Source organism: Propithecus coquereli, unplaced genomic scaffold, assembly GCF_000956105.1.
Source record: "Propithecus coquereli isolate 6110/MARCELLA unplaced genomic scaffold, Pcoq_1.0 Scaffold210, whole genome shotgun sequence".
Classification (NCBI taxonomy): Eukaryota; Metazoa; Chordata; class Mammalia; order Primates; family Indriidae; genus Propithecus; species Propithecus coquereli.
This window is the reverse complement of record NW_012146079.1, coordinates 1,457,102-1,480,232: the sequence shown is the minus strand read 5'-3', so window position 1 is coordinate 1,480,232 and position 23,131 is coordinate 1,457,102. Positions and strand designations below refer to the sequence as shown.

General features: G+C 37.3%; 1 protein-coding gene across 1 annotated transcript in view; it reads right to left on the bottom strand.

Annotated features, from left to right (window-relative positions):
* The window catches only part of WDR64 (WD repeat domain 64), a 110,246-nt gene that overhangs the window by 47,854 nt on the left and 39,261 nt on the right, over positions 1 to 23,131 (bottom strand). Inside the window, exons 8-10 of the mRNA XM_012644366.1 lie at positions 20,021 to 20,100; positions 10,806 to 10,945; positions 2,900 to 3,026 (exon numbers count right to left, since the gene is read on the bottom strand). Coding sequence (XP_012499820.1) covers positions 2,900 to 3,026; positions 10,806 to 10,945; positions 20,021 to 20,100 — 347 coding nt within the window. The remainder of the gene's footprint in view (positions 1 to 2,899; positions 3,027 to 10,805; positions 10,946 to 20,020; positions 20,101 to 23,131) is intronic.

Genomic DNA, 23,131 nt, shown 5'->3' with positions numbered 1-23,131 from the left:
AGCAATCGTCTGGAAGGAATGAAAATGTATTTTTCTCAGGGCGCCCAAGGTAGTCACGTGCCAGGAAGTAGCTGCCGGACGTAGAAAAAGTATATAATAAAGCGACTGGTAGAATTGTCTGCTGCAGTCTTGTATGTCCTTGTGTGTGTCTGTGTGTTTCTTTCTGTGTCCATCCCCCATTCTGCAATCCAGGCCGCGACAATTTAAGTCTCAGAATCAACTAATTGTGTGTGTTCTATTTTAGTGTAATGTCTAGAAATATAAGTAAGAATCTCAAACCATTCTGTGGCTCAAACAAAAATGAAACTTCTTCTATTTTATTGATGCAGAGATTAAGTTACCAAAGGCAGACTTTGCATTGAGTTTCTCAGGTCTCTCCAAAGAATTCTCAACTTTAGGAGAAGTTTCAGCAGGAGTTACTAAACACTTGCCTAAGTGTTTAAATTTTAAGATAAAATCTGTTCATGTGTAAAGAGGGACTAAGATGGCTTGTCTGGTAGTATTTCTCAATTCAGAGACCTCAATATAGAAATGTGAGAGGAACATGGTAGCCAGATTATCAAACCACACTTGGAGCTTCTTGGTAGATCTTTCTATGTTATACTGACAGTAACTAACTTTATTCCGAATGAACATCAACAAAGCTTGATATGTTTATGGACAAGTGGCCATCTTCTACTGTTTTGGCTAGTTACACTACTTCGGAAACAATGCAGTCCAGAGAAAGAATGTGGATTCAGGAGTCAGAAGTTTTGAGATCAAAGCCCAGCTCTGTGTTTTAATGGTTTGTCCTTCTACTAGTCAGTTTGGCTGTTTGAAATTCTGTTTTGTCATTTATACAATAGGAAAAATAATAATTACTACCTCATGTAGTGGTTGTCCAGATCACACGAAAAAGTATATGAGAGCGTTTTGTAAAAGAACTATACAAATGGTAGTTATCTTAATAAGAGTAATAATGATAACAACAGTGACAGTAGCAACAACATATTCTACAAAGCATTTCCAGAACGTGGCGCTGCTCTCGTCGGGGTTTAGAAGATGACAGCGGCTGCTTCATTTGAATCAAAGCAGGAATTAAAATCTGAGAGATGAATTTCATGCAATTCTGATGTCAAGTTGATGTTTGCTGTCAATGTCTGCAAGTTTAGTGATTAAGCAATTCACAGAGCTCTATAATTGGAAAGAAATATTGATTTCTTTTTATGTCTTCCTCCTTTTCTTCTTCGGCCTCCTCCTCTTCTTCTTTGTCTTCATCTTTGTCTTGCTACTTGAGTCCTTAGTTACACTGATGATAAATGGGATGGAAATACTGAATCCAGTAATCAAACATGTGAGTTGGAGCACCAAGAAAAAATTTGGTTATAGTCATTAATATAGAGAAGGTAATATAGAGGAGGGGTGATTACAACTAGAACTAACTTCTGTTTTATGAAGTGGAAAATTATTTATCAATCATGAAGTACTAGTTTATTCCTAATCCAGGGGGAAAAACACCAAAGTTAAAAATACTTATATTCTGTACCAGCAGAGATAGCACCAGCCTCCTCTCTGCCTTAATTAATCCCACAGAAACTCAGAGCAGGTGGTCAGTGGGAAAACGCTTAGGAAATGCCTTCTGGGTTAGTGTTCCAGAAGGAGAAACTGACACAGGAAAGTGACTCCCAATGCTGGGAATCACTTGAAGTCCAAGTGGGTCCTTGGCTTTGTGGAAGAAAGAATTCAACAATGAGCCAAGAGTATAAAGTGAGAGTGAGTTTTATTCAAAAAGTATAGAAAATCTACTCTCTCTGTGGAGAACCGGCCCCGTGGTTCCTTTATCCCTTCTATTTAAGCAACAGCTTAATTACAGGTTAAACAAGGGGAGGAATATTCACATTATTTCTTGGAAATGGGTGGTGTTTTCCTGGACTTAGGGTGATGCCCTACATTTGACTAAATATGGTCAAACAGGAAATGTCATGGCCTCAGGTGCACAATGGGAGTGGGAGGTTTTCTTAGAAAGCTTTATGGTAATGAGCTGCAAGGTAAAGAAGCAGTCAATTTCTCCACCATCTTGGTTCTAACCAGTTGGAACTTGTCCTTCCTCCACCTTGTTTTTTGATCAGGGTAGCTCAAAGCAAGGTTTGAGACTTCCTGACTCAGTTAAGCAATGCCTGCACAATTGAGCAGTGCCTAAATCAATGCCTGCCGGATCCACTTCCCTGTATCAAAACTACTATTAATATTGTTCATTTTTCTTCTAAAGCCTAAAGGTATGCATATGAACAGTGTTCAACCTAAATGTCTAGCAGGGCCCCTTGTCTCTTTAGTAAGCATGTCTTTCTAAGAAGCCACAACAAAAACTGGCAACAAATCTGTTGGCATTGGCTCGGGGACTCTATCCTCATTCTCCATTATTCTTTGTCTAGAAGCAAAGGCAGGTGAGAGGGACAGGCACCCTCCTTGCTGATTAATTGCCTCATTACCAGAATGCATGGGGCCACAGTGCCTCGCTGCAGAAAAGGGGAGTTGACTTGGTATGTGGTACAGACGCTCTAAAATAAGATCATATTCCTGCTCCCAACAGTCAAAACAGAGCTACGTGCAGAAGCTGGATTTGCCCTATACGTAGCAAGAAGTTACATCCCACTTCTCTGTTTAACCCAACCCATGTCTTCCTAGGTTCAAGGACTCAGAACACTAACTTGGTATTTTCAGAGAAGCGTGAGTACATTTCATATACCCAGCCATAGAAAGATAGGAAAGAGCAGAATTGAATTAAGTATCTATTGCAGTGAATCATGGCATATAAATTACCTTTTTAGTTTTTTTTCTTCTAGTTAGTGCTCAAGTGCTAGTTTTAAAAAGGTTAAAGATCAAGATATGAGTTCATTTGGCATTAATTGGGTACACTTACCTGTAACAAGCATGCCGTGATTGGCATCGAATATCATAGAATAAATCTGCATGTCTCCTGGGCCTCCCTGGCTGTCGTGGAAGACTTGTAATAGTGACAGAGTCTGTATATCCCACACCCTGAAAACCTGGGAGAATAAAAAACACAGTTCACCACCGTTTATGCTTTACCTTTCCCACGCAATATTTTTAGGTGAAGGAAGCATTTAAAAGTCTGAAATATGCCCTTATAAACTTGCAGCAAAGCATGATTTGTACAGTGAGCACACATGTGCTAAGCTCCAATTTAGTTGTTGGTTCGATTATTGTTCATGAATATCAGAGGAAAATAGCAGCAGTGATTTATACTTTGCTTAAATGTGTACCTTTAGGAACTAGATATTTCTATTATTATAGACGGGGAGGAACATAGTATTTAATATTTATTACTCTTTACAATTTGAAGGAATAATAAAAGACCGATCATTATGTACAGTTAAAGCCACATTTCTCTTTCTACTATGGATGAGGAAAATAAGAAGACTTATATTTAAATAGAAGGTTTCAAATTGTTCTTTCCTGATTTATGAAGACGGGAACATCTTACTTCCTGAGGTTTCTAAGAACTTCCCCCTCCTTGTGCCCAGAGATGTAAGAATTATATTAACAGAATTTTTAGGGATGGTATAAATATAGCAAGAGTATGGAGAAATAGGTTATTAGAGCTCTCATTTGAGGGAAGAAAGAGAACTATATAGTTACTCAAGTAGAACTTGAGTTGATATTAGAGACTAGAAAGAACAATGAAATACAAATTCAGCAAAACTAGGTCAAGTTTTTCCCCCAAAATAACTGGTCATAGTCTTCATTATTCTGGGTTTTTTTTTTTTTTTAGCAAGTTACAGTGTGATTGAATTTCATAAATAAATGTGATTTGATCGAGAATAACATTTTTTCTAGCCATGCATCAGCCTTAAACAATATTTTCATATTATCATAGTTTTTATTAACCTATTAAATTGGAGTATTTGTTGAATAAATGCGTGACCATTTACAGAACTGCATGTAAAATTCTAGTAAGTAGTTTAGCTAACAGAGATAGTTTAGTTAACAGAGATGCTAACTTCTAATTTGAGGTACTTATAACTGAGTTAATTATTTGTTAACTGAGTTCAAATCTTCACTATTTCTAAGGCAGGTTGGTCTTATATGTAAGAACACTAAGATGTCTAAGTCACATGATTTAGGGAACATTGGCAAGGAGGCTTTGTTCAAATGTACACCCTCTGTAGGCTAATATTTCTCAGACTTGTACAGTTGACATTTATTTCCTTTGTTCTAGTGAAAATGCAAATTTTGGGGGAGTAGATAGAACATTGAACCTTTCAGTCTTTTGTGTCATAGAGTAAACAAGTATAATGGACTGTTTATGAATTTAGGTTCAGAGCCTAGATGAGAGACAAATAGAGGAAGAGATACAAAAGTGGAATCAAAGAGTGCAGCAAAGAAATTTATCTCTATGCAAATAGTTTCTCATTTTATTGCTTTGGCTGAGATATGTCCATGGCTTCTTCTTGCTGTATATGTGTACATGCTGAATTGCAGTTGGTGGGAAGAACAAGGGACCAGGCAAAAGATGACTAGGGATCCAGTTCTAGTTCATTATTTAAACTCCTTGATTCTCAATTTTCTTGTTTCTAGAATGGACATATTGACCTGGCACCTCCTCTATCTCTGAAATGATGTGAATATATTTTGAAATCTGTGATGTTCTCTACAGAGTAATACTGTTTTCTCTTTTTCTTCTCTCTCTTCTTCAGTGTTCAGCTCTTTGGGTCTTTTATATGTGTTTTAGGGAAGTGGCAATTGCTAGACTGTAGGAGGCAAAGACCTCCCTCTTTATACCGCCCCTATCCTCTGGGTTTTTCTACTGACTCTCTCCCTACATTCCCCCTTTCTTACTGTCATACCAAAGTGCTTCTCATTCCCAAAAAGCCCTTTTCTTACTCCAGTCTCTGTGCATTCACACAAACTCTTCCTCTCATCTATAATTTCCTCTCAACAGCCTTCCCCATCTAGCTAACTCCTACTCATTTTTAAAACTCTTCCATAAAGAGGACTAAAGAGTTAGGGTTCAGGTCAGAATAGTGCTAGAAGTTTATGCTGTCCTGTGCCATTTCTTCTCCAAACATAGAGAAAATGTAAAAAAGAGAAAGCAAAAAGAAACAGCAAGGCTCCAAAACTGGATATATATTTCTCTAGATCTCAGTGGGAGAGAAGCACAAAGCAATGACTGGGCTGAAACCAGAGGGCTGGGCACAGGGTCTGGAGCAGGCAGTTGCAGCAGAGCAGGCTCTGCGGGACAGACAGGACCAGAAGCGTTCCAAGCCTGGGACCCACGGCAGAGGCAGCAGCGGGTCTCTCAGTTCAGAAGGAGACTGGGAAGCAACTGGCTGTGCTCTGTTCTTATCTGGAGATACAGCTTTGTGAAAGACGTGGGACCAGTGGGGGTGGAGAGATTGCCTTCCTAATTTTACTCAATGGCCACAAGAGGCTAATAAGATTTTTAGTCCCCAAATAAATCAAATTAGGGCCACTCAATTGATTAGATGACTTTACATGGAAGAGCCTGAATATATATGAGATTATAAAACTATTTTGAGAATTAATATAGTACATAGAAAAATGGTATATTTGAAAATCAAGGTATATGTAACAGTGCGGTACAAATGGTAGGCATTCAGCACTACCCGTGGAGAGAATTCAGTGCAAAACATGTATTAAGTTCTTACAAATAACTTAGTAAGAAAAATTATATTTTTAGCAATGTGTATGAAACTAAATCTGTTAATTTTATCATCTTGTTTTCACATTTTTCCTGTGTGATAACCGGCAAATAGAAAATGAAGACATCCAGTATGTCTTTAAAAATTAACTTTTTAAGTACCAAATTTTTACATATACCTAGTAAACAAATTTAGATTATACAAAAACCAAACTCCCCCTTCCTACCCTAACATTTCCTCTGGACTTATAGATATTGGCCTAGGGAAAGAATTTATGAAGAAGACACCAAAGGCAATCACAGCAACAACAAAAATAAATAAATGGGATCTGATCAAATTAAAAAGCTCTGGACAGCCAAGGAAACTATCATGAGAGCAAACAGACAACCTACTGTATGGGAGAAAATATTCGTATACCACACATCGATAAAGGGCTGATAACTAGAATCTATATAGAACTCAGGAAAATCAGCAAGAAAAAAGTCAAACAACCCCATTAAAAAATGGGCAAAGGATATGAACAGAAACTTTTCAAAAGAAGATAGACTAATGACCAAGAAACATAAGGAAAAATGTTCAACATCTCTAATCATTGGGGAAATGCAAATCAAAACCACAATGAGATATCACTTAACTCCAGTAAGAATGGCCTTTATCAAAAAGTCCCAAAACAATAAATGTTGGTGTGGATGCAGAGAGATAGGAACATTCATACACTACTGGTGGGACTTCAAACTAATATAACCTCTATGGAAAGCAATATGGAGATACCTCAAAGAGCTACAAGTAGAACTACCATTTGATCCAGCAATCCCATTACTTGGCATCTACCCAAAGGAAAAAAAGAAATTCTATAAAAAAGACATCTGCATGAGAATATTTATTAGAAAACACAATTAGCAGTGCAATTCATAATTGCAAAGATGTGGAAATAACCCAAGTGCCCATCAATCCATGAGTGGCTTAGTAAAATGTGGTATATGTATACCATGGAGTTCTACTCAGCCACAAAAGCAATGGTGATCTAGCACCTCTTGTATTATCCTGGATAGAGCTGGAGCCCATTCTACTAAGTGAAGTATCCCAATAATGGAAAAACAAGCACCACATGTACTCACTATCAAATTGATATTAACTGATCAACACTTATGTGCACATACAGTAGTAACATTTATTGGGTGTCAGGCAGGTGGGAGAGGAGAGGAGGGGATGGGTATATTCACACCTAATGGGTGCAATGTGCACCTTCTGGGGGATGGACATGCTTGAAGCTCTGACTCGGGTGGTCCAAAGGCAATATATGTAACCTAAACATTTGTACCCCCATAATATGCTGAAATAAAAAGAAATGATCAGGAGAAGATGAGGTTGCTTGTGAAGAGTGAGAGTAGTATTTAGGGCTCAGTGAGCATAGAGAAGATTTGTCTAACCATCCACAAGATATGAGTATCTTGCTGCATAGTATCCAAAGCATTTTTTTAAAAGGAAGGCTTACCCTATTCTACACCATGGACCACACCCATGATCTCTATCTGTGTGATCACAAAGGAGGTCCAGGAAAAGTATGGATAGATCAGCATAAGTCCCATCACCACTACTGAAGAGAAGAGATCACATGCCTTTCTGCTAATTGCTGGCATTTATTGAGGACTGGTTACATACCAGGTACTGTGTTATGTTCTTGACTTGCATTATCTCATTTAATTCTCACATCAACCCTATGAGGAAAGTACACAGTTATTTTCCTCAGTGATCTTATTTGATTCACCCAAGGCCACTTCTAGCAATTGTCAGAGCCAGGAATTCAATTTAGGTTTATCTGATTCTATAGGCCATTTTCTTAGCTATGCTGCCTGGAAGTGAGACAGTATTGAAATCTTCATTTATGAGAATATCTTAGATGTAGTCATTGATAAGATGAAATCCAGCTGACCTACAGGCCAGGTTGGTGACATTATCCACCTAGTACCTGATTTCAGTTAATTACTTTTTGCTCTAAAGCACACTCACAATCTAGTCAAACTTTGCCTTTTCTCAGGTTTCTGCATATCACTTCCAGAGTGAAAATTTAAGAAAAATAGCAACTTTTACACCCATTTGCAATCTGTTATAAATAATCAAAGCATGTATATTTCTCATCTTCATAGAAAAGAAGAAAAGAATCAGCCTTTTGGTAACTAGACTTGTGCTTGAGAAGGTTGCCAACCATTTGTTCCCATTGGTTTTGCTCATGAAATGAATATAAGTGAAGTTTATATTTATCTCTGAATTTTTCAACCTTTGCCAATTCCTATTCAGAAGCAGTAGCTGTGACATAGCTGTTCAACACTTGGGCTCTGTGACTAGACATATAATTTTAGCAGTTGGGTAAGAAAATAATATCCTGGCGGAAACACTGCAAAACTAGAAGAGAGGGCATCCACCCTTCTCCTGGTGAGCATTCTTCTGGAGCAGGAGATCACCCCACCCCCCTACTGTCGCAGCCAGGCACAGTTTAAATGAAAATGTGTTTCTACTGCTATGAATAAAGTATAGAAACCTTGCTTCTATTTGGGTCTCTTTACTCTCTCCACTGTTAAAAGATAATTTTTTAAGTATTTCTTCTACATATATTGAACAACGTGTCATATGGTATAATAATTTTTAACAATCAAATATTATTTAAGAAACTCATGAGAAGTATGCTAGAATATTATTTATATCCCTTCTTTTGTCCTTTCCGATATTCTTCTTTCCTTTTGGAAATTCCATGCCACCTTCTGCCATTTTCTTTCTATTTAGAGAACTTACTTTAGCCATTTGATAAGGGTAGTTATTCTAGCAACAAATGCTCTTAGTTTTGTTTCATCTAAGAACGTCTTTACATTCCACCTTTATTTCTGAAGGATATTTTTGCCAGCTGTAGAATTCATGGTGGACAAATCTTTCCTTTCACTACTCCAAAAATGTTGTTTCACTTCTTTCTGGCCTCTGAGTTTTCCGATGAGAAATCTGTCATTCCAATCAGTGTTTTTCTATAAATAAGGTGTCATTTTTCTTTGGCTGCTTGCAAAAATTTTTCTTTGTCTTTAGTTTTCAAAAGTTTAATTATGATGTTTGGGTTTATTCTATTTGAGGTTCACTCAGCTTCTTAAATCTATAGGTTTGTGTCTTTCACTATATTTGGAAAGTTTTCAGCCATGCTTTTTTTTTTTTTAAAGCCTCTTGTTTAGAGATTAAATTCCTCATTTTTTTCCTTTCCCTTTCCTTCTCTTTGTTTCTTTCTTTTTTTTTCACTTTCTTCTTTCCTTCCTTCCTTTTTTTCTTTTTTCTTTTCTTAAATCAATATAAGCAATAATGCAATGAACATCCTTTTACATTTTATTTTATTAGAATAAATGCCCGGGAAGTTTTTCACCAGTTTTACCTCCATCCGGCAGGGTGTAAACCTGCCTTTGTTCTTAAACATTTTCCCCTTCACTTCTCTTTTTTCCCCTACTGATTTGCTAAAGATTTTTGTTTACTTGTACAGTGATATAATTCCAGTTTCTGTTCTTTGTATTGCATTTCTGCCCCATTTGCTGTCTACTTTTAACTTTGTTTATGAGTATGGGGAGATGCACAAAGTCACAAAGCTGTCTACAGCCTAAGTGAAGCCAATCCCATCTCTGCCTCTAGATAGCTCTGTGACTTTGTGCAAGTTACTTAGATCTTGTTTTCTTTTACATGTCTAAAATCGGGAGAATTCATTTATAGGGTTGTTATTAGCACTAATGAGTGTGTTTGTAAAATACTGAGCACAGTGCCTGACACTGAGTAAGCATTAACAAATGATAGCTACTATTATAAGTTACAGAATATTTGAATGTTTATAATAGTCATATTTATTTTCCCTTTAGCCATAGGCGTTATAATTACATATTACCCTAAAGCTATATGAGTATTCACTTGTGTTTTCTTCTGGAAAATTTTAGAACTTCTACGGTTTTATATTTTACATTTAAAATCTTTAATCCATATGGAATGTATTGTGCTATATATTAATGAAGTGATGATCTGATTACATATATTTTCCTTTATGGCTAATCAGTTTCCCCAGCATTTATTGAACAAATCATCCTTCGCTTATATATTTGAAATGTTACTTCTATCATATACAAAATTCCCCCACACATGAACTAATTCCTACATTTTTTCTTTTGTTTCACAGATGTGACTATTCCTGCATTGACTACTGCTCTGTTTTATTTATGTCAGTTTTATAATGTTTTAATATCTGACATGGAAAGTTCCATCTCATAATTATGTCTTCCAAAGTTTCTAGGATATTCTTGTATAGAATATTTTTACATTAACTTTAAACTTGGCAAACTGATACTTAAATAATCCTGAATAGCAATAAATATATGGATTAATCTGAATATCTTTTACAGCATAATATTCCCATATAGGAACATAATATGTCTGTCTATTCATGTTCTTAAATAAAAATATCCCAGTAAAATTTCATGGTTATCTTAATGTTAATAGTGAATATTGCTTATTAAGGTTATTCCTAGGTATTTCATATTTTTGGCTGTTGTGAATGCTACTTCTTTGACCATTTTTTTTCCTCACTATTGTTTTTATATGGAAATTTATTTTTTATTAATTGCTACTGTAACCAACCACCTTATCAAACTTATCTATTCTAAAAATTTTAAATTGATTTAATAAATCAAGCAGTCACATTATTTGCAAATATAATTCAGTCTCCTCATTTATAATATTTATAACTCATTTTTTTGTTTTATTACATTGGTAAGATTTTTCAAACAATGTTCAATAATAGCAATAATAACAGAAATCCTTATTTTTCTGTATTTAATGATGATATTTCTATCTATAGTAAGGCCTTTCATGCTTTACTGTAGAGGATAATATTGGTTCTTTTCCCAATATCATATTTATTTTACACTTGTCTTTAAACATGTTCTTTCTTATGCTATAACCAATAGAAACAGAACAGTGGCTCATCATTTCCTTTTCCATATTGACAATATTTTTCTCAGTGACCATCAGCTATTTCCATCAAAAATTGTATATACTCCATGTTTTTCAAAAGTTAATTTTAAGAAAAATATTGTTTGTTTTCTTTTGGTTTTGTTCTTTTCTTTTTGTTACCTTTGTAGAGGAAAGGCTGATGACATGTTGATCTTTTTCATTGGCCACTATCTCGGTGATACTGAACATGTGCCCCAAAAGTTTCCCCACTGGCTTGGTGCTGATATTGGGGTGCCACAATCGGAGGACTTTATCATCTCCTGAAAAGGAGGACAGGAAAAGATTATTTATTTTCTCAGGTAGTCAAAGTTTCAAATGTATCTCTCACCCAATCATATTCGTATGTTTCTTCTAATATCAATCACAGTCTATTTCTTCCAGGATACATTCTGCGATTGATTTGTTTAAGATCTACTGCTCTTGTCAAGGCTGTTTTGTAATAATTGTATTTATACATACACATGGATATGATCATTATTTAAAATGTTTGCTATTTTAGTAGGTCCAAAATGATACTTTATTTTTGTTTTAATTAAATTTCATGATAAGTAATGCTGTTGAGTATTTTCTCTGATATGTATCTGCTAATTGTATCTGCTTCTTCTGTAAATTGTTGGACTATACCTTTTAGCCATGATCTATAGAAATTATGATATTAAAAATAAAAATTGAAGCAGACATTTATTATCATAAGGTGTGTATACAAGCACACACACACACACACACACACACACACACACACACACACACATCCAGTTTTATGACAAACTCTGGTTAGGTATTCACCAAACACATATTCTCTCTTCCTGAGTACACAGCTAGATTCCATTTCCCAGGCTCCCTTGCAGTTAGGTGTGGTCAGGTTACTGACATTCAGCCAGTGAATTGTGAGAGCTGATTTTAGATTTTACATAACCAAAAATAAATAAATTTTCATTGTGTCTGAACCATTAACATTTTGGGGTTTATTTGCTACAGCCGCCAGCATTACCTGAACTAATGCACAATTGTAATCTAATTGTATTTTTAAAAAGAGTAATCTAAACTGCACATACTAGTTTACAAAGTACAGAATATGTTTAAAATATTGGATTTTTCTGTTTCTCAAATAACTCATTAAATGTCATCCTGGAAGTTGGGTCATAAGAATATCAAGAAATTTAAAGTTGGCCGGGCGCGGTGGCTCACGCCTGTAATCCTAAAACTCTTGGAGGCCGAGGCGGGCGGATCGTTTCAGCTCAGGAGTTCGAGAACCCCAGCCTGAGCAAGAGCAGACCCCACCTCTACTAAAAATAGAAAGAAATTAATCGGACAACTAAAAATACATAGAAAAAATTAGCCGGGCATGGTGGCGCATGCCTGTAGTCCCAGCTACTTGGGAGGCTGAGGCAGGAGGATCGCTTGAGCCCAGGAGTTTGAGGTTGCTATGAGCTAGGCTGATGCCACGGCACTCTAGCCCGGGGAAAAAGAGTGAGACTCTGTCTCAAAAAAAAAAAAAAAAGAAATTTAAAGTTGGAAACTTACATGTTGTATGATCCAACATACTTATATCACAAAAGAAAGAAACTACCAAAGATTAAATAATATTACTTAAATGATTTAATTTAATTCAATCATTTAAATGTGAGTTGTTCAGAATCACTTACCAGAAAATGGAATCAAGTTAGGAATACTATAATGCAGTCTTAAGCACCTTACTTTTCTTTTTCTTTTTTTTGTGTATTTAACTTTATTGATTTATTTATTTTTATTTCAGGATATTATGAGGGTACAAACATTTTGGTTACATTTTATGACTTTGCCTCAACCACGCGAGGATTAGAGGCATGCCCTTCCCCTCTACAATGCTCACCGCGTCCATTAGTTGTGAGTTTACCATACCCCCCCCCCAACTCCCTAATCCCTGGAGAACATTACTACTGTATGAGCACCATAGTGTTGATCAGTTAGAAGCACCTTACTTTTCACTAAGAACCTTTAGGCTACTAGGAAAAAGATTGTATAAGAGCATTATAACCTAAGTTATAATTTTCATACAACCTAAGTTATGAAGTCATAATTTACATACAAAAAAACCTAAAATTCAAAATGATCATTTTAGTTAATCTGGTAGCATGTATTTGACCACCTGTAGATGTATTTGCTGATATATATTGGGTTTCTATGTCAAAAGATTTATCCATGCTGACAGAGCCAGCCAGATATGGAGGGATAATTAGGTGATTTGATTGGATATTCATAAACCAGGCAAATTTCATAGACACAGATGCTTCCATAATTCTATGATTATGTCATCAGGCCCCATGAAAACGTTTTTTTCCTCTCTCCTTTGAGTATCCCAATCCATCCTGTAAGCCTCAGCATAGCTATCCCTCCAAGAATATTCCAAAAAAACCTTCATATTCTTCAAAACTCAGTGCCTTCTCTATGTGCCTCCTTCATCCCCATTATCTTTTATACTTAATTATTTATTTTTCTGGACCATCTATTAAACTCTAAGTGCCCTGAGGACAGAACTTTTTCTTGTTTACTTTCATATCTCTAGTGTGTAACCTATAGTAAGAGTTCAACAAATATTGATGATGAATCATAGCCCAGAAGTTTAACCATCAAGTAAGTGTCAGAAGAGGGAGAAAACATGCATCCAATCAAAAAATGGGTTTTGGTTGAATGTTCATCTGATGTTTTGGGAAAGGCCAACTGTTCATTTCAGAGGCTGTCTAATCTTGGAGTGTTATTACAGGCCGGTTGAAAAAACTCAGGCACAGCTGATTCTTAGTTTCCATTTATCAAGCAACTGCTATGGACCGAATTCATTTTCCTCAAAATTCATATGTTGAAGCTCTAACCCCCAACATGATGGTATTTGGAGATGGGGCCTTTGGGAGACAATTAGATTTAGATGAGGTCATGAGGGTGCACCTTCATGATGGGATTTGTTTCCTTCAAGAAAATACACCAGAGCTGCTTCCTCTTTCTCTGTCTCTTCCACCACGTGAGGACACAGCAAGAAGGGGGCTGTCTACAGGTCAGGAAGAGAGCTCTCACCAGACACTGACCATGCCAGCACCTTGAGCTTGGACTTCTAGCTTCCAGAAATGTAGGAAAATAAATTTCTGTTGTTTAAGGCACCCAGTCTTTGGTATTTCATTATGGCAGCTCAAGCCGACTAGGACATCAGCCAAGATATTTTAGGGACTATGATCCATGAGCAAGTGGGATATTTTCTTAAAATTGAAATTTCCATGCTATTTACAAGAACAAACATTCCTTTAGAAATTACTGTACACTTAGTATTTTGCTGGATATCATTCCTGCCCAAAGTCTACTTTTTCCTAAGATCATTACCCTTTTAGACTTAGTTCCAACATTGTTTTTGCCTGTGCCTTTCCTAATCACCTTCCTCAGCCTCAGATGGAGTTAAGAGTCCTTCTTCTGTGTTCTTAGGGTATTTTCTTCAGATTTCTTTTATGGCACTAATCCTATTCAATAAAAGCTGTCTGTTTACATATCTGTGTGTATCTATACGGATCCATTATCTAGTGAGCCTCTATATTTCTCATTCATAGCAGTGTTTGCCAAGTAGTACATGCTTAACACCCGTTTTCTAAGTAAATGGGTTGCCTAGTAAAGTCACTCATAATGTGGTTGAGCATCATATTTCAAACAAATCTACTTTGATTTGAATCCTGGCTCTATAACTTAACTATTAAATAGCTTTATGACATTGAGTAAGTTGCTTCACCTCTCTGCATCTGAGTTTTCTTATTTAAGAAATAGGAAAAAATGGAATTTAAGTCATAGTTTTATTGTTAGTACTAAATGGAATCGTACATGTATAACCGAACAGTTCCTAAGCCACGAACTGACGGTAGATACTACTACCATTATTATTCTAAGTCTCTGTCTTTATAATTCAGTTAGAGAATGTTTGGGAGAGAGGAACTGATACATAGATATATGAAACATGGTCCCTGCTCTTGAGAGTTTATAATCTAGTAGTAGCAATAAGGCAAGCAGGTATAGAGGGAAAACAAACATTCATAGAGAGTATTTCAAATCTGAAGATAGGACTTTATACTATAAATAATATATTATGGCTCATAAGGGGTTAATTCCTTATTTCTTTGTTATTTTCTATTTATTTCTCTCTTTCTTTTTTTGCGAAGCCAGGATTTAGATAAAGCCACACATCAAAGATAGGATTTTCTTTCCTTTAGCAAGCTCTTATCTCAGTTGGTGAGTCACTTGATCTAAGTGCATCACTCTTGATGAGATGAGCTGGCTCAGTTCACAGAGAAAAGCAAGACAGAGAGAGGGAGAGAAAGAGAGCAAAAGAGCCTACAGTGAACCAGATTGCTGTGGTCCAGGAGGAATCACAGAGCTGGGTGGGAGCAAAGAGAAGTGACTCAGTCTCAACTCTGCCAGCTAACTAGTTGTGTGACTCATGGCAAATTGTTTTCTGTGGCCTCTATTTCCTCGTGTAAAATTATGACCTTCAAGATTCCTTCAAGCTCTAAAGTTTTATAATTGTATGCTCTGGAGGGAGAGATTACTACCGTGACAGGACAGGACAGTCTGGAATTTTTATAGGTAAGGAGAAACTCCCCAGGAGTTTCAGTTACATAATTCAAACTGAATAATTCCAATAAGGCAGCATCTTGCCTGCATTTGCTTTTCACTGGCAATGACCAAGAAGTTATCACATTACTCAGATATGTTCAGAGCCTAAGCCTCATACCCACAGATAGTCCCACATAATGTTGGTGGGGCATCCCCTGAAATGGGGTTATGATTCCTGGAGGATGAGGCCAGGCTATCCCCAGAAGAAAATCTACTAACTTGTGTATCACATGAAGAAGGATGCAATAGAGGACTGCCACCTGGGAATTGTTTAGGCCTCTTAAACTACAGGCTTTGTTCAGCATGCACTGTGAAGGAAACCCAATCTTCTACAGGTTCCCTATTGCTGCTACTAGAAGTCTTCCAGCTCTGCTTGTTTTTGTTGATAGGAATGAAATCCTTATACAGTTTGTGTGCTTTTTGAAGCCTGAATGAGCAGAAAGGGACATGATACTAAGCTCTCAATGCCTACAGTATTTCATCTGTAGTATTGTTACTACTATCATCGTCATCATCTGTTGACTCATGCTCTGCTTTTTATTATAGTTCTTCATAGACCTGTCTTATTTAAATTATTAGATTTTGAATTCTTGAAGGTTAGGAATACAACCTCATCTTTTTATAAGGTTTATAGTGCCTAGTCCATAATTTTGTTGAATAAAACATGAAGAAATACATGCAGAGTCCCCAGGATATCTTGGATGTGTGATAATTGTGTTTATATGCTGAAACTTCCATATTAGGGGCTTGATTCTTAAAATCGTTAGTGGAGACACTATTGGGTAGAAAAATTCTTGATGGTCACCAAAATAATGCTCAGGAAATTTGCAGGGTTTTTTTTTTTTTTTGTAAATACCCTGTCTTGATTTGGCTTTTTTTTTTTTTCCTGCATGAGCTTGTGTTTTTTCAAGCTCATCAAATGTCCCTGCACATTTAACACACTCAACTATGCCTAGCGAAGCTGCTTTCATTGTATATTTTGAGCCGTCAGCTGGTACATACTGTACATTTAGCAATGTGCTCGGCTGAGTCACTAATCAACAAGAGTATTCTCCTGAGAAAAATGTGTTTTCAGTTATTGAGGATTTGCATTTTCTAATAGAGGCTCCGTAACTGTGACAATTCAATAAATTATTCATGGTGAAAAGTATTAATTGCTTGTCAGTCATACTGCTAAATGTTTTCTTCCGTAAGAGAACTAGAAAACCTGTAATTAATACGTTGTCAAAGCTGTAGATGAGAGTCTTATAATGAACACTGAGGTTAATGAGAGTCAAACGCCATCATCCAGAAACGCTGAACTAGTTTAGTCCTAGAACTTTTACCTAGCACATTTTTTCCCCCAGAAATGATTAAAATACTGAGAGTACAACGTATATGAAAACTTGCCAGATCTTAATGTTTCTCATTCTTTTGTGTGAAAACAAAGGGCTGTCCACAGGAGTTGGTTAAGAATAAGGTGACAATCAGATTTTAGAAATCAAATCTCATATTAGCCATGTATTTAAGCACTGCTTTTTAAAGGATTTTTTCATGTGTCGGGTTTGCGTTGAAGAAGGAGAGAAGGCTAATATTTCTGCCTAACTGAAGACACGCAGTGGCGGGAGCAGCACGGTTGCAGGTTTGAGTTCTAGGTGCTTTTGCTGTCTACTCTCTCACCACCACGAGGCTCTCTCTCCTGCATCTCCTGGAGTCTTCTTCTGATCTGTGGTCCAGCCTGGAAGCGTGCTCATTTGAGGCAGTCATCAACTCAGGAAAGGGTTATAGGATCAAGCAATTGGGACACAAGTATCCTGCTTCTTTTTCTGAAAATACCTAATTCTAGCACTAGTTTCTTTGTGTGTTCTAGACCTCAGTGTGGAGCTCTTTAAATGATAACCATAATTACTACAAGTGAGAGACTCAATTTGTTCTTAGAATCATCACTACCAAGTATGAGGAAACTTGCTCCCCATCTAAGCCATGACTCCTACACACTTCTTTAAGACTTTTTATCCATATGCCCTCCTTTCTTTTCTCGATGTCCTCAGTTAAATTTTAGAAATTTGTGGCCAATTAATGATTTCTTGCTCTGAGTGCACAAAGCTGTAACTATAAATTGAGTAGCATCTAATTGGCAAACTAGGTTCCAAATTTTCCAAAGGATTTTTTAGTTCATCTCCCTAAGAACATGCAGATCTTTAAAGAATGAAATCACAGTACCCTAGTCTCTGAGGGATCTTAGAATGTATGTAGTCCAGCTTCTGCATTTTACCAGATAAGGAAAATGGGCAACAGGGAGAGATTAAGTGATTGATGAAGAACATGCGATTAATTAGTGGCCAGGCTATGACTATACACAGCTCTTCTAACTTCTAGTCCTTCTTATTTTCATTCGTTGTGCTTTTCAATAGACTTCTATATTATTTTTGTAAAAATATTTAAACCATAAGCTATTATAATTTCAAGTAAGTGTTGTAGAAGATCCAAAGCTGAGCACAGATTTAAATATGAATTCAAATGTGCAGTGTACTTGGAAAAAAATTAACTTTATGCTCTCAGGGGAGATTACCTAGTCATGAAGTAGAAGCTTGGCTGTCTTTATTCTTAGCAATATGGGAACTTAAGTGGGGAGGCAGGATACTGTAGGTAGGAAACCAGACATCGCCTGCTGTGTGTATTTATGGGTAAGGAATTTGAAGAAATCTTACATAGAAGGAGCCAATAGCACTTACTCATTAAACATCTTGGCTCCTTTAATGGGTATTTTTGCTCTAAGCTCTTTTGCCAATGGTACGTTTACTGACTTTTCTGATGACAGAGTTTTCTTCTCTTTTAAAATCTTTTTTGTCCTTTGCCTTTTAATAGTTCAGGTTTCCAATATAAGCCACCTTCTTGATGTTTGTTTGTGTTTCTGTTTTGTCCATTTACATATTGGACTTCTACATGCCTGTTGTCTGCTGTACGGCGATCCTGGTCTCCTTGGGAAGCTTCTGGGAGCTCATCTTCTTCCCCATGCAGGCAGCTTGGGAACCTTAACATCCCTCATCTCCAACTAGATCTTTTCCCGTCACCACAAGGAACACCCTCTTGGATGCCTAATAAACGCTTGACATTTAATTTCAAAATGGAGCCTTTGTTTGCTGTCCTTCCCCATGTGAGCTCCCTCTTTCTGATTTCTGTCTAACTATCAACACAATTACTGTTCTTCCATTTCTCTCCCCTTAAAAACTGAGAGCTGGTTAATCTCTCTTACTAATCCCCTATATCATGCTGTCTCCAGGTCTCATGAATAATTCATTTCTCCTGTCTTGAGACTGGCTCGCTCTTTACTTTTTCCACAGCACCTATGATAATTCAGACCCTCTCCATCTCGCTCATGTCTTCTGTGACAGCATTTTAACTGGAATCTCAGGTTCCATTTTATTCCAACAAAACCTCCACATCTTGGAAAAAAGGTGCTGTACCGAGCATACGTAACCTCAGTTAATCTTGAACACCACCATATGAAGTCGGTGTCCTTTTCTTACTGTTAGTATTATCATTAGCAAACATGTATTGAGCATTTACTATGTGCAAGGCATTGTGCTAAGTACTTTACTTGAATAAGTTTAATTCTTATAATAACCTTATAGGTTGATACTATTATGAGCTCCACTCAGAGATGAGATTGAAGCTTAGAGGGGTAAACAGCCTGCCCACCTCACAGTTTGCAAGTGAGAGAGCCAGGATTGGACCTAAATGGCCTGACTCCAGAGCCCAGGCTCAGAGCCATCACGCTGTATTAAAACCCCAGTATTATGGATGAGGAGGCTGAGTCTCCAAGGAAATTTTAGTCCTCTACCTTTCCCCAGAGACTTCTTATTTTGTCATCTTTCCCCTTAATCTCAGAAGATCACCTTGTTTCCTAGCTTCTACCTTACTTATCCCTTAAATGTGAGTATTTTTCACGATTTTATCCCTGGCCCTCTCCTCTGTTAGCTCTAAACCATTGGCTCTTGACCTTGTTAGTCATGGTCTCCTTTTGAGGATTTGATAAAATTTTGGACTTTTTCTCCAGAAAAAGGCACATACACACACAGTGTCATTCTGCTTCAGGCAGCTCAAGGACTCCTTTAAAGCCTAGGAACTCATGCTCTCATGCATAAAAATAAGTTCCAGATGAATTAAAGATCTAAAGGTAAATTAAAAAACAAAATAAAAATGAATTATAGTAAATTACAGGATGTTTTTTTTTTTTTTGAGTCAGGGTCTTGCTCTGTTGCCCTAGCTGGAGGGCAGTTGCATTATCGTAGCTCACTGCAACCTCAAACTCCTTGGCTCAAGCAATCCTCCTGTCTCAGCCCCATAAGTAGCTTGGACTACAGGCGTGCGCCACCAAGCCCAGCTAAGTTTTCTATTTTTTGTAGAGATGGGAGTCTTGCTGTGCTCAGGCTGGTCTCAAACTCCTGGCCTCAAACCATCCTCCCACCTTGGGCTCCCAAAGTGCTAGGATTACAGGCATGAGCTGCCACACACAGCCCAAAATACAGGAAAATTTGTTTCACACATTCTTGGGCCAAGGAAGGCTTTTCTAAGTGTGCCATCAAATCCAGGAGCCAGAAAGAGACAGACAGATTTGACTTTATACAAATTTTTACATTCCCTAATAGGTTTTCTCCAGCAGTAAAATTTAGGGAGAGCACTGTTTGCAAAGCAGAAAAATCTCTGTGTGTCATAAACTGTTCTCTTACCTCCAGTAACAATCACATTTGCTTTAAGACAGTAGCAAAACGTGTTTGCTCCTCTTGGCATGGAAAACTCTCTGACAGGCCTGGGAAACACAAATTAGAGGCAAAACGTATACATTTTTCTGTATAAAGCAAATTCCAACTTATAAATATTGATAGATGATGATGTTTAACAAGCTCATTTCTAAATTGGTTGTAAATCCATTTACTCACAGACAAGATCATAAGTATTAGTAATAATTAAGTCCTCACTAACCCACAGAATCTACTTACTCCATAATGTGGTGATATTTGTAAAGCACTTTGTGTTGTTCCTGCTTAGAAAGAAATCCAGCCCTCCACTCTGGGTTTGTGGTTTTGCGGGTGGTGAGGAGGGGCAGAGCTATAGCAAGTCTTAATCCAGAAAGTATATTGGGTTGCTAAGCGGGTCTGTTTGGTAGTACATAATGCCAGGAACCCATTTGGACACTTCTCTCCCACCCACATCCAACTTGCTGTCAAGTTCTGTTGTTTTTACCTCTAAAATATACCTGAAACCTGATATCTGACCATTTCGTCCTGTCCCCACCGCGATATCTTGGTTCAACTCTCCACCCTCTCTCCCCAGAACTATTGCAATAAACTGCTACTTTCTCAGCTTCCACTGCTGCTCACTCTTCTTCCCCCATTCCCACCCCAAACCCTGTTGTCACGCTGCAGCCAGAGTGATCTTTGTAAAATATGAAGTAGATCATACCGCTTCTCTCCAGTAGTTTCCCAATACTCTAAGGAGAAGAGTCAAGTTCCTCTCTCTGGCCCACTGCCCTGAGTGATCTGTGTCACCTTTCCAGGTTTACCCCATGCCCTCCTCTTCCCCATGCACTACCACCCACCCACACTACTCTCATCGGCCACCTTTCTGGACACACTGAGCTCTTTCTGCACTCCAGAGCTTTTGCACAGGCAAAGATGTTCTTCCCCCATACCCCAGCCACACTAACAACTGTCCTCCTTTTGGTGTCAGCTTAAATGTAACTTTCTTAGAAAGGCCTTTCTTAGATACCACCTTCCCACTCCCACCAACTAAACTGTTTTTGAGTTATTTTGTCTCCTAGTACCATGTTAATTTTACTTAAACATACAGAGTCAACCATATAATTTTAACATATATGTTTTGGGTGTTAATATCTGTGAGTAGTATTGTGCCATGCTTTAAAAAGCTCAGAGATGCAGTGGCACGTGTCTGTAGCCCTGGTTACTTGGGAGGCTGAGGCAGGAGGATCGCTGGAGCCCAGGAGTTCAAGTTAAACTTGGAAAACAAAGTGAGACCTCATCTCTTAAAAAAAAAAAAAAAAAAAAAAAAGAGCTCAACATCTATCTTAGGGGAATAAGAGAAAGAACTAATCTTTATTGAACACTATGTTCCAGGCATTAAACCAGGTACTTTACATGCGTTAACTTAAGTAATTTTTGTAAGACTATAAGGTAGGTATATTCATTGCCATTTAAAGATCAGAAAACTGAGGATAAGGAGAGCTAATGGTAATGTGTTCCACCGTCACAGAGCTTGTGAGTGCGAGCACAGAACCAGTTCTATCTGGCTCCACAGCAACCCTACCGAGGGGAACTATATTCTTTCCAATAGAATAATCTGCCTTTGAATTGAGTAAACTAATAAAAAGTAATGCCGAGTAGTGGGTTGCTTATCTCTTGGAAATTGTCAAGCTATCAAAGGGTTAAAGGTCAGCTTATGTCTTGCAAGCAGACAACATGCTGTACATGGTGTAATTAATTGCAGATGTTTATTTTCTTGCTAGTACAAAACTCCATTTGTGAAATTACCATACAAAATCATAACCAGAATGATAATCACATCTGAAATGGAAAAGTTTTTGAGAGATTTTTTTTTCCTGCCTTTTTAGGAGCTGTATTGGCTCCCACTTTAACAGCTGGCCAATCATGTATTTGTATGAATTCAGTTGCATCTGGCTCAACTTAAGATCCATTGTAGGTAATTGCAGAAACGGGAATATGTAGAACCTAGGAACGGAGGGGACCTGGCTCTCATTCTATTGAGAGGACTCTCCATAAGCAGTGGTGATTCAGGAAAACATGATTACGTATCACTTGAGAACCTCTTCAGCTTCTAGATTTAGAAGGAAAGTGGCCCAAGTGAGGAAGTAGTTGAAAAGCTCATGCGGAATGTGACGGAACAGATCAATGATCACTGTTTGCTGAGGTTGTCTGTGTATTTTTATCTCACAGTTTCCTGACTCTTTCTCAGCTGAATATGTTACCAGCTGAATTCCAGAAGATAGGGGAAATAGTAGGAAGCCCAGAACCAGGCTTAAGGACAAACTCCTGACTATTGCAAAGCAGATGCTTTTAGGAGCAAAATACTAAAATGCATCGATTAGTTTGAAAAATAAAATCTTCTAGATAATTTAAGTGTTTACAACTACTAAGTACCAAATCTACAAAACACTATGGAGAGTAGGAATTTAAATCTCCTATAATACCATTATATAATATAAATTAAAAATACCTATAAATATATTTTGAGAAAAACATATAAACAAAAAGATGCATTAAACCCAATAGAATGGTTACCTCTGTGTGTGTGTGTGTGTGTGTGTGTGTGTGTGTGTGTGTGTGTGTTTGAGTGTGAATAGAGTGGAGGATGAGGATAAAAAGGACTAAAATAAGAAAGGGAGAATGTGACAGTGTGACTAACTCAACTCTGCTCTTTATTCCTCTAACCCAGTAGGTCATCAATTCTTGCAAATTATGCAAGAATCTATTCTCTCTCCATCCCTACTTACAATAGTTAAATTCAAACATTCATCATTTCTCTTTTTAAGTAGTATTGTCATAATCTTCCCCAATTGATTTTCCCTCTTTTTAACTTGCCTTTTAACTTGTCCCAATCCAGTCTCCACCTTGCTTCTAGGGTAATTTGTCAAAGACACTTATCACTCTCCTATTTAAAGCATTTGATGGCTTCCTATAGCTTTCAAATTAAAATCCCAACTCTTTAGCATGATACACAGGTCTTTTCACGTTTGGCCTTTCTGGCCCACATCTTTCCCAACTCTTCTCCCCGCCGGCGCTCCAATCATATTGAACCGCTCGCAG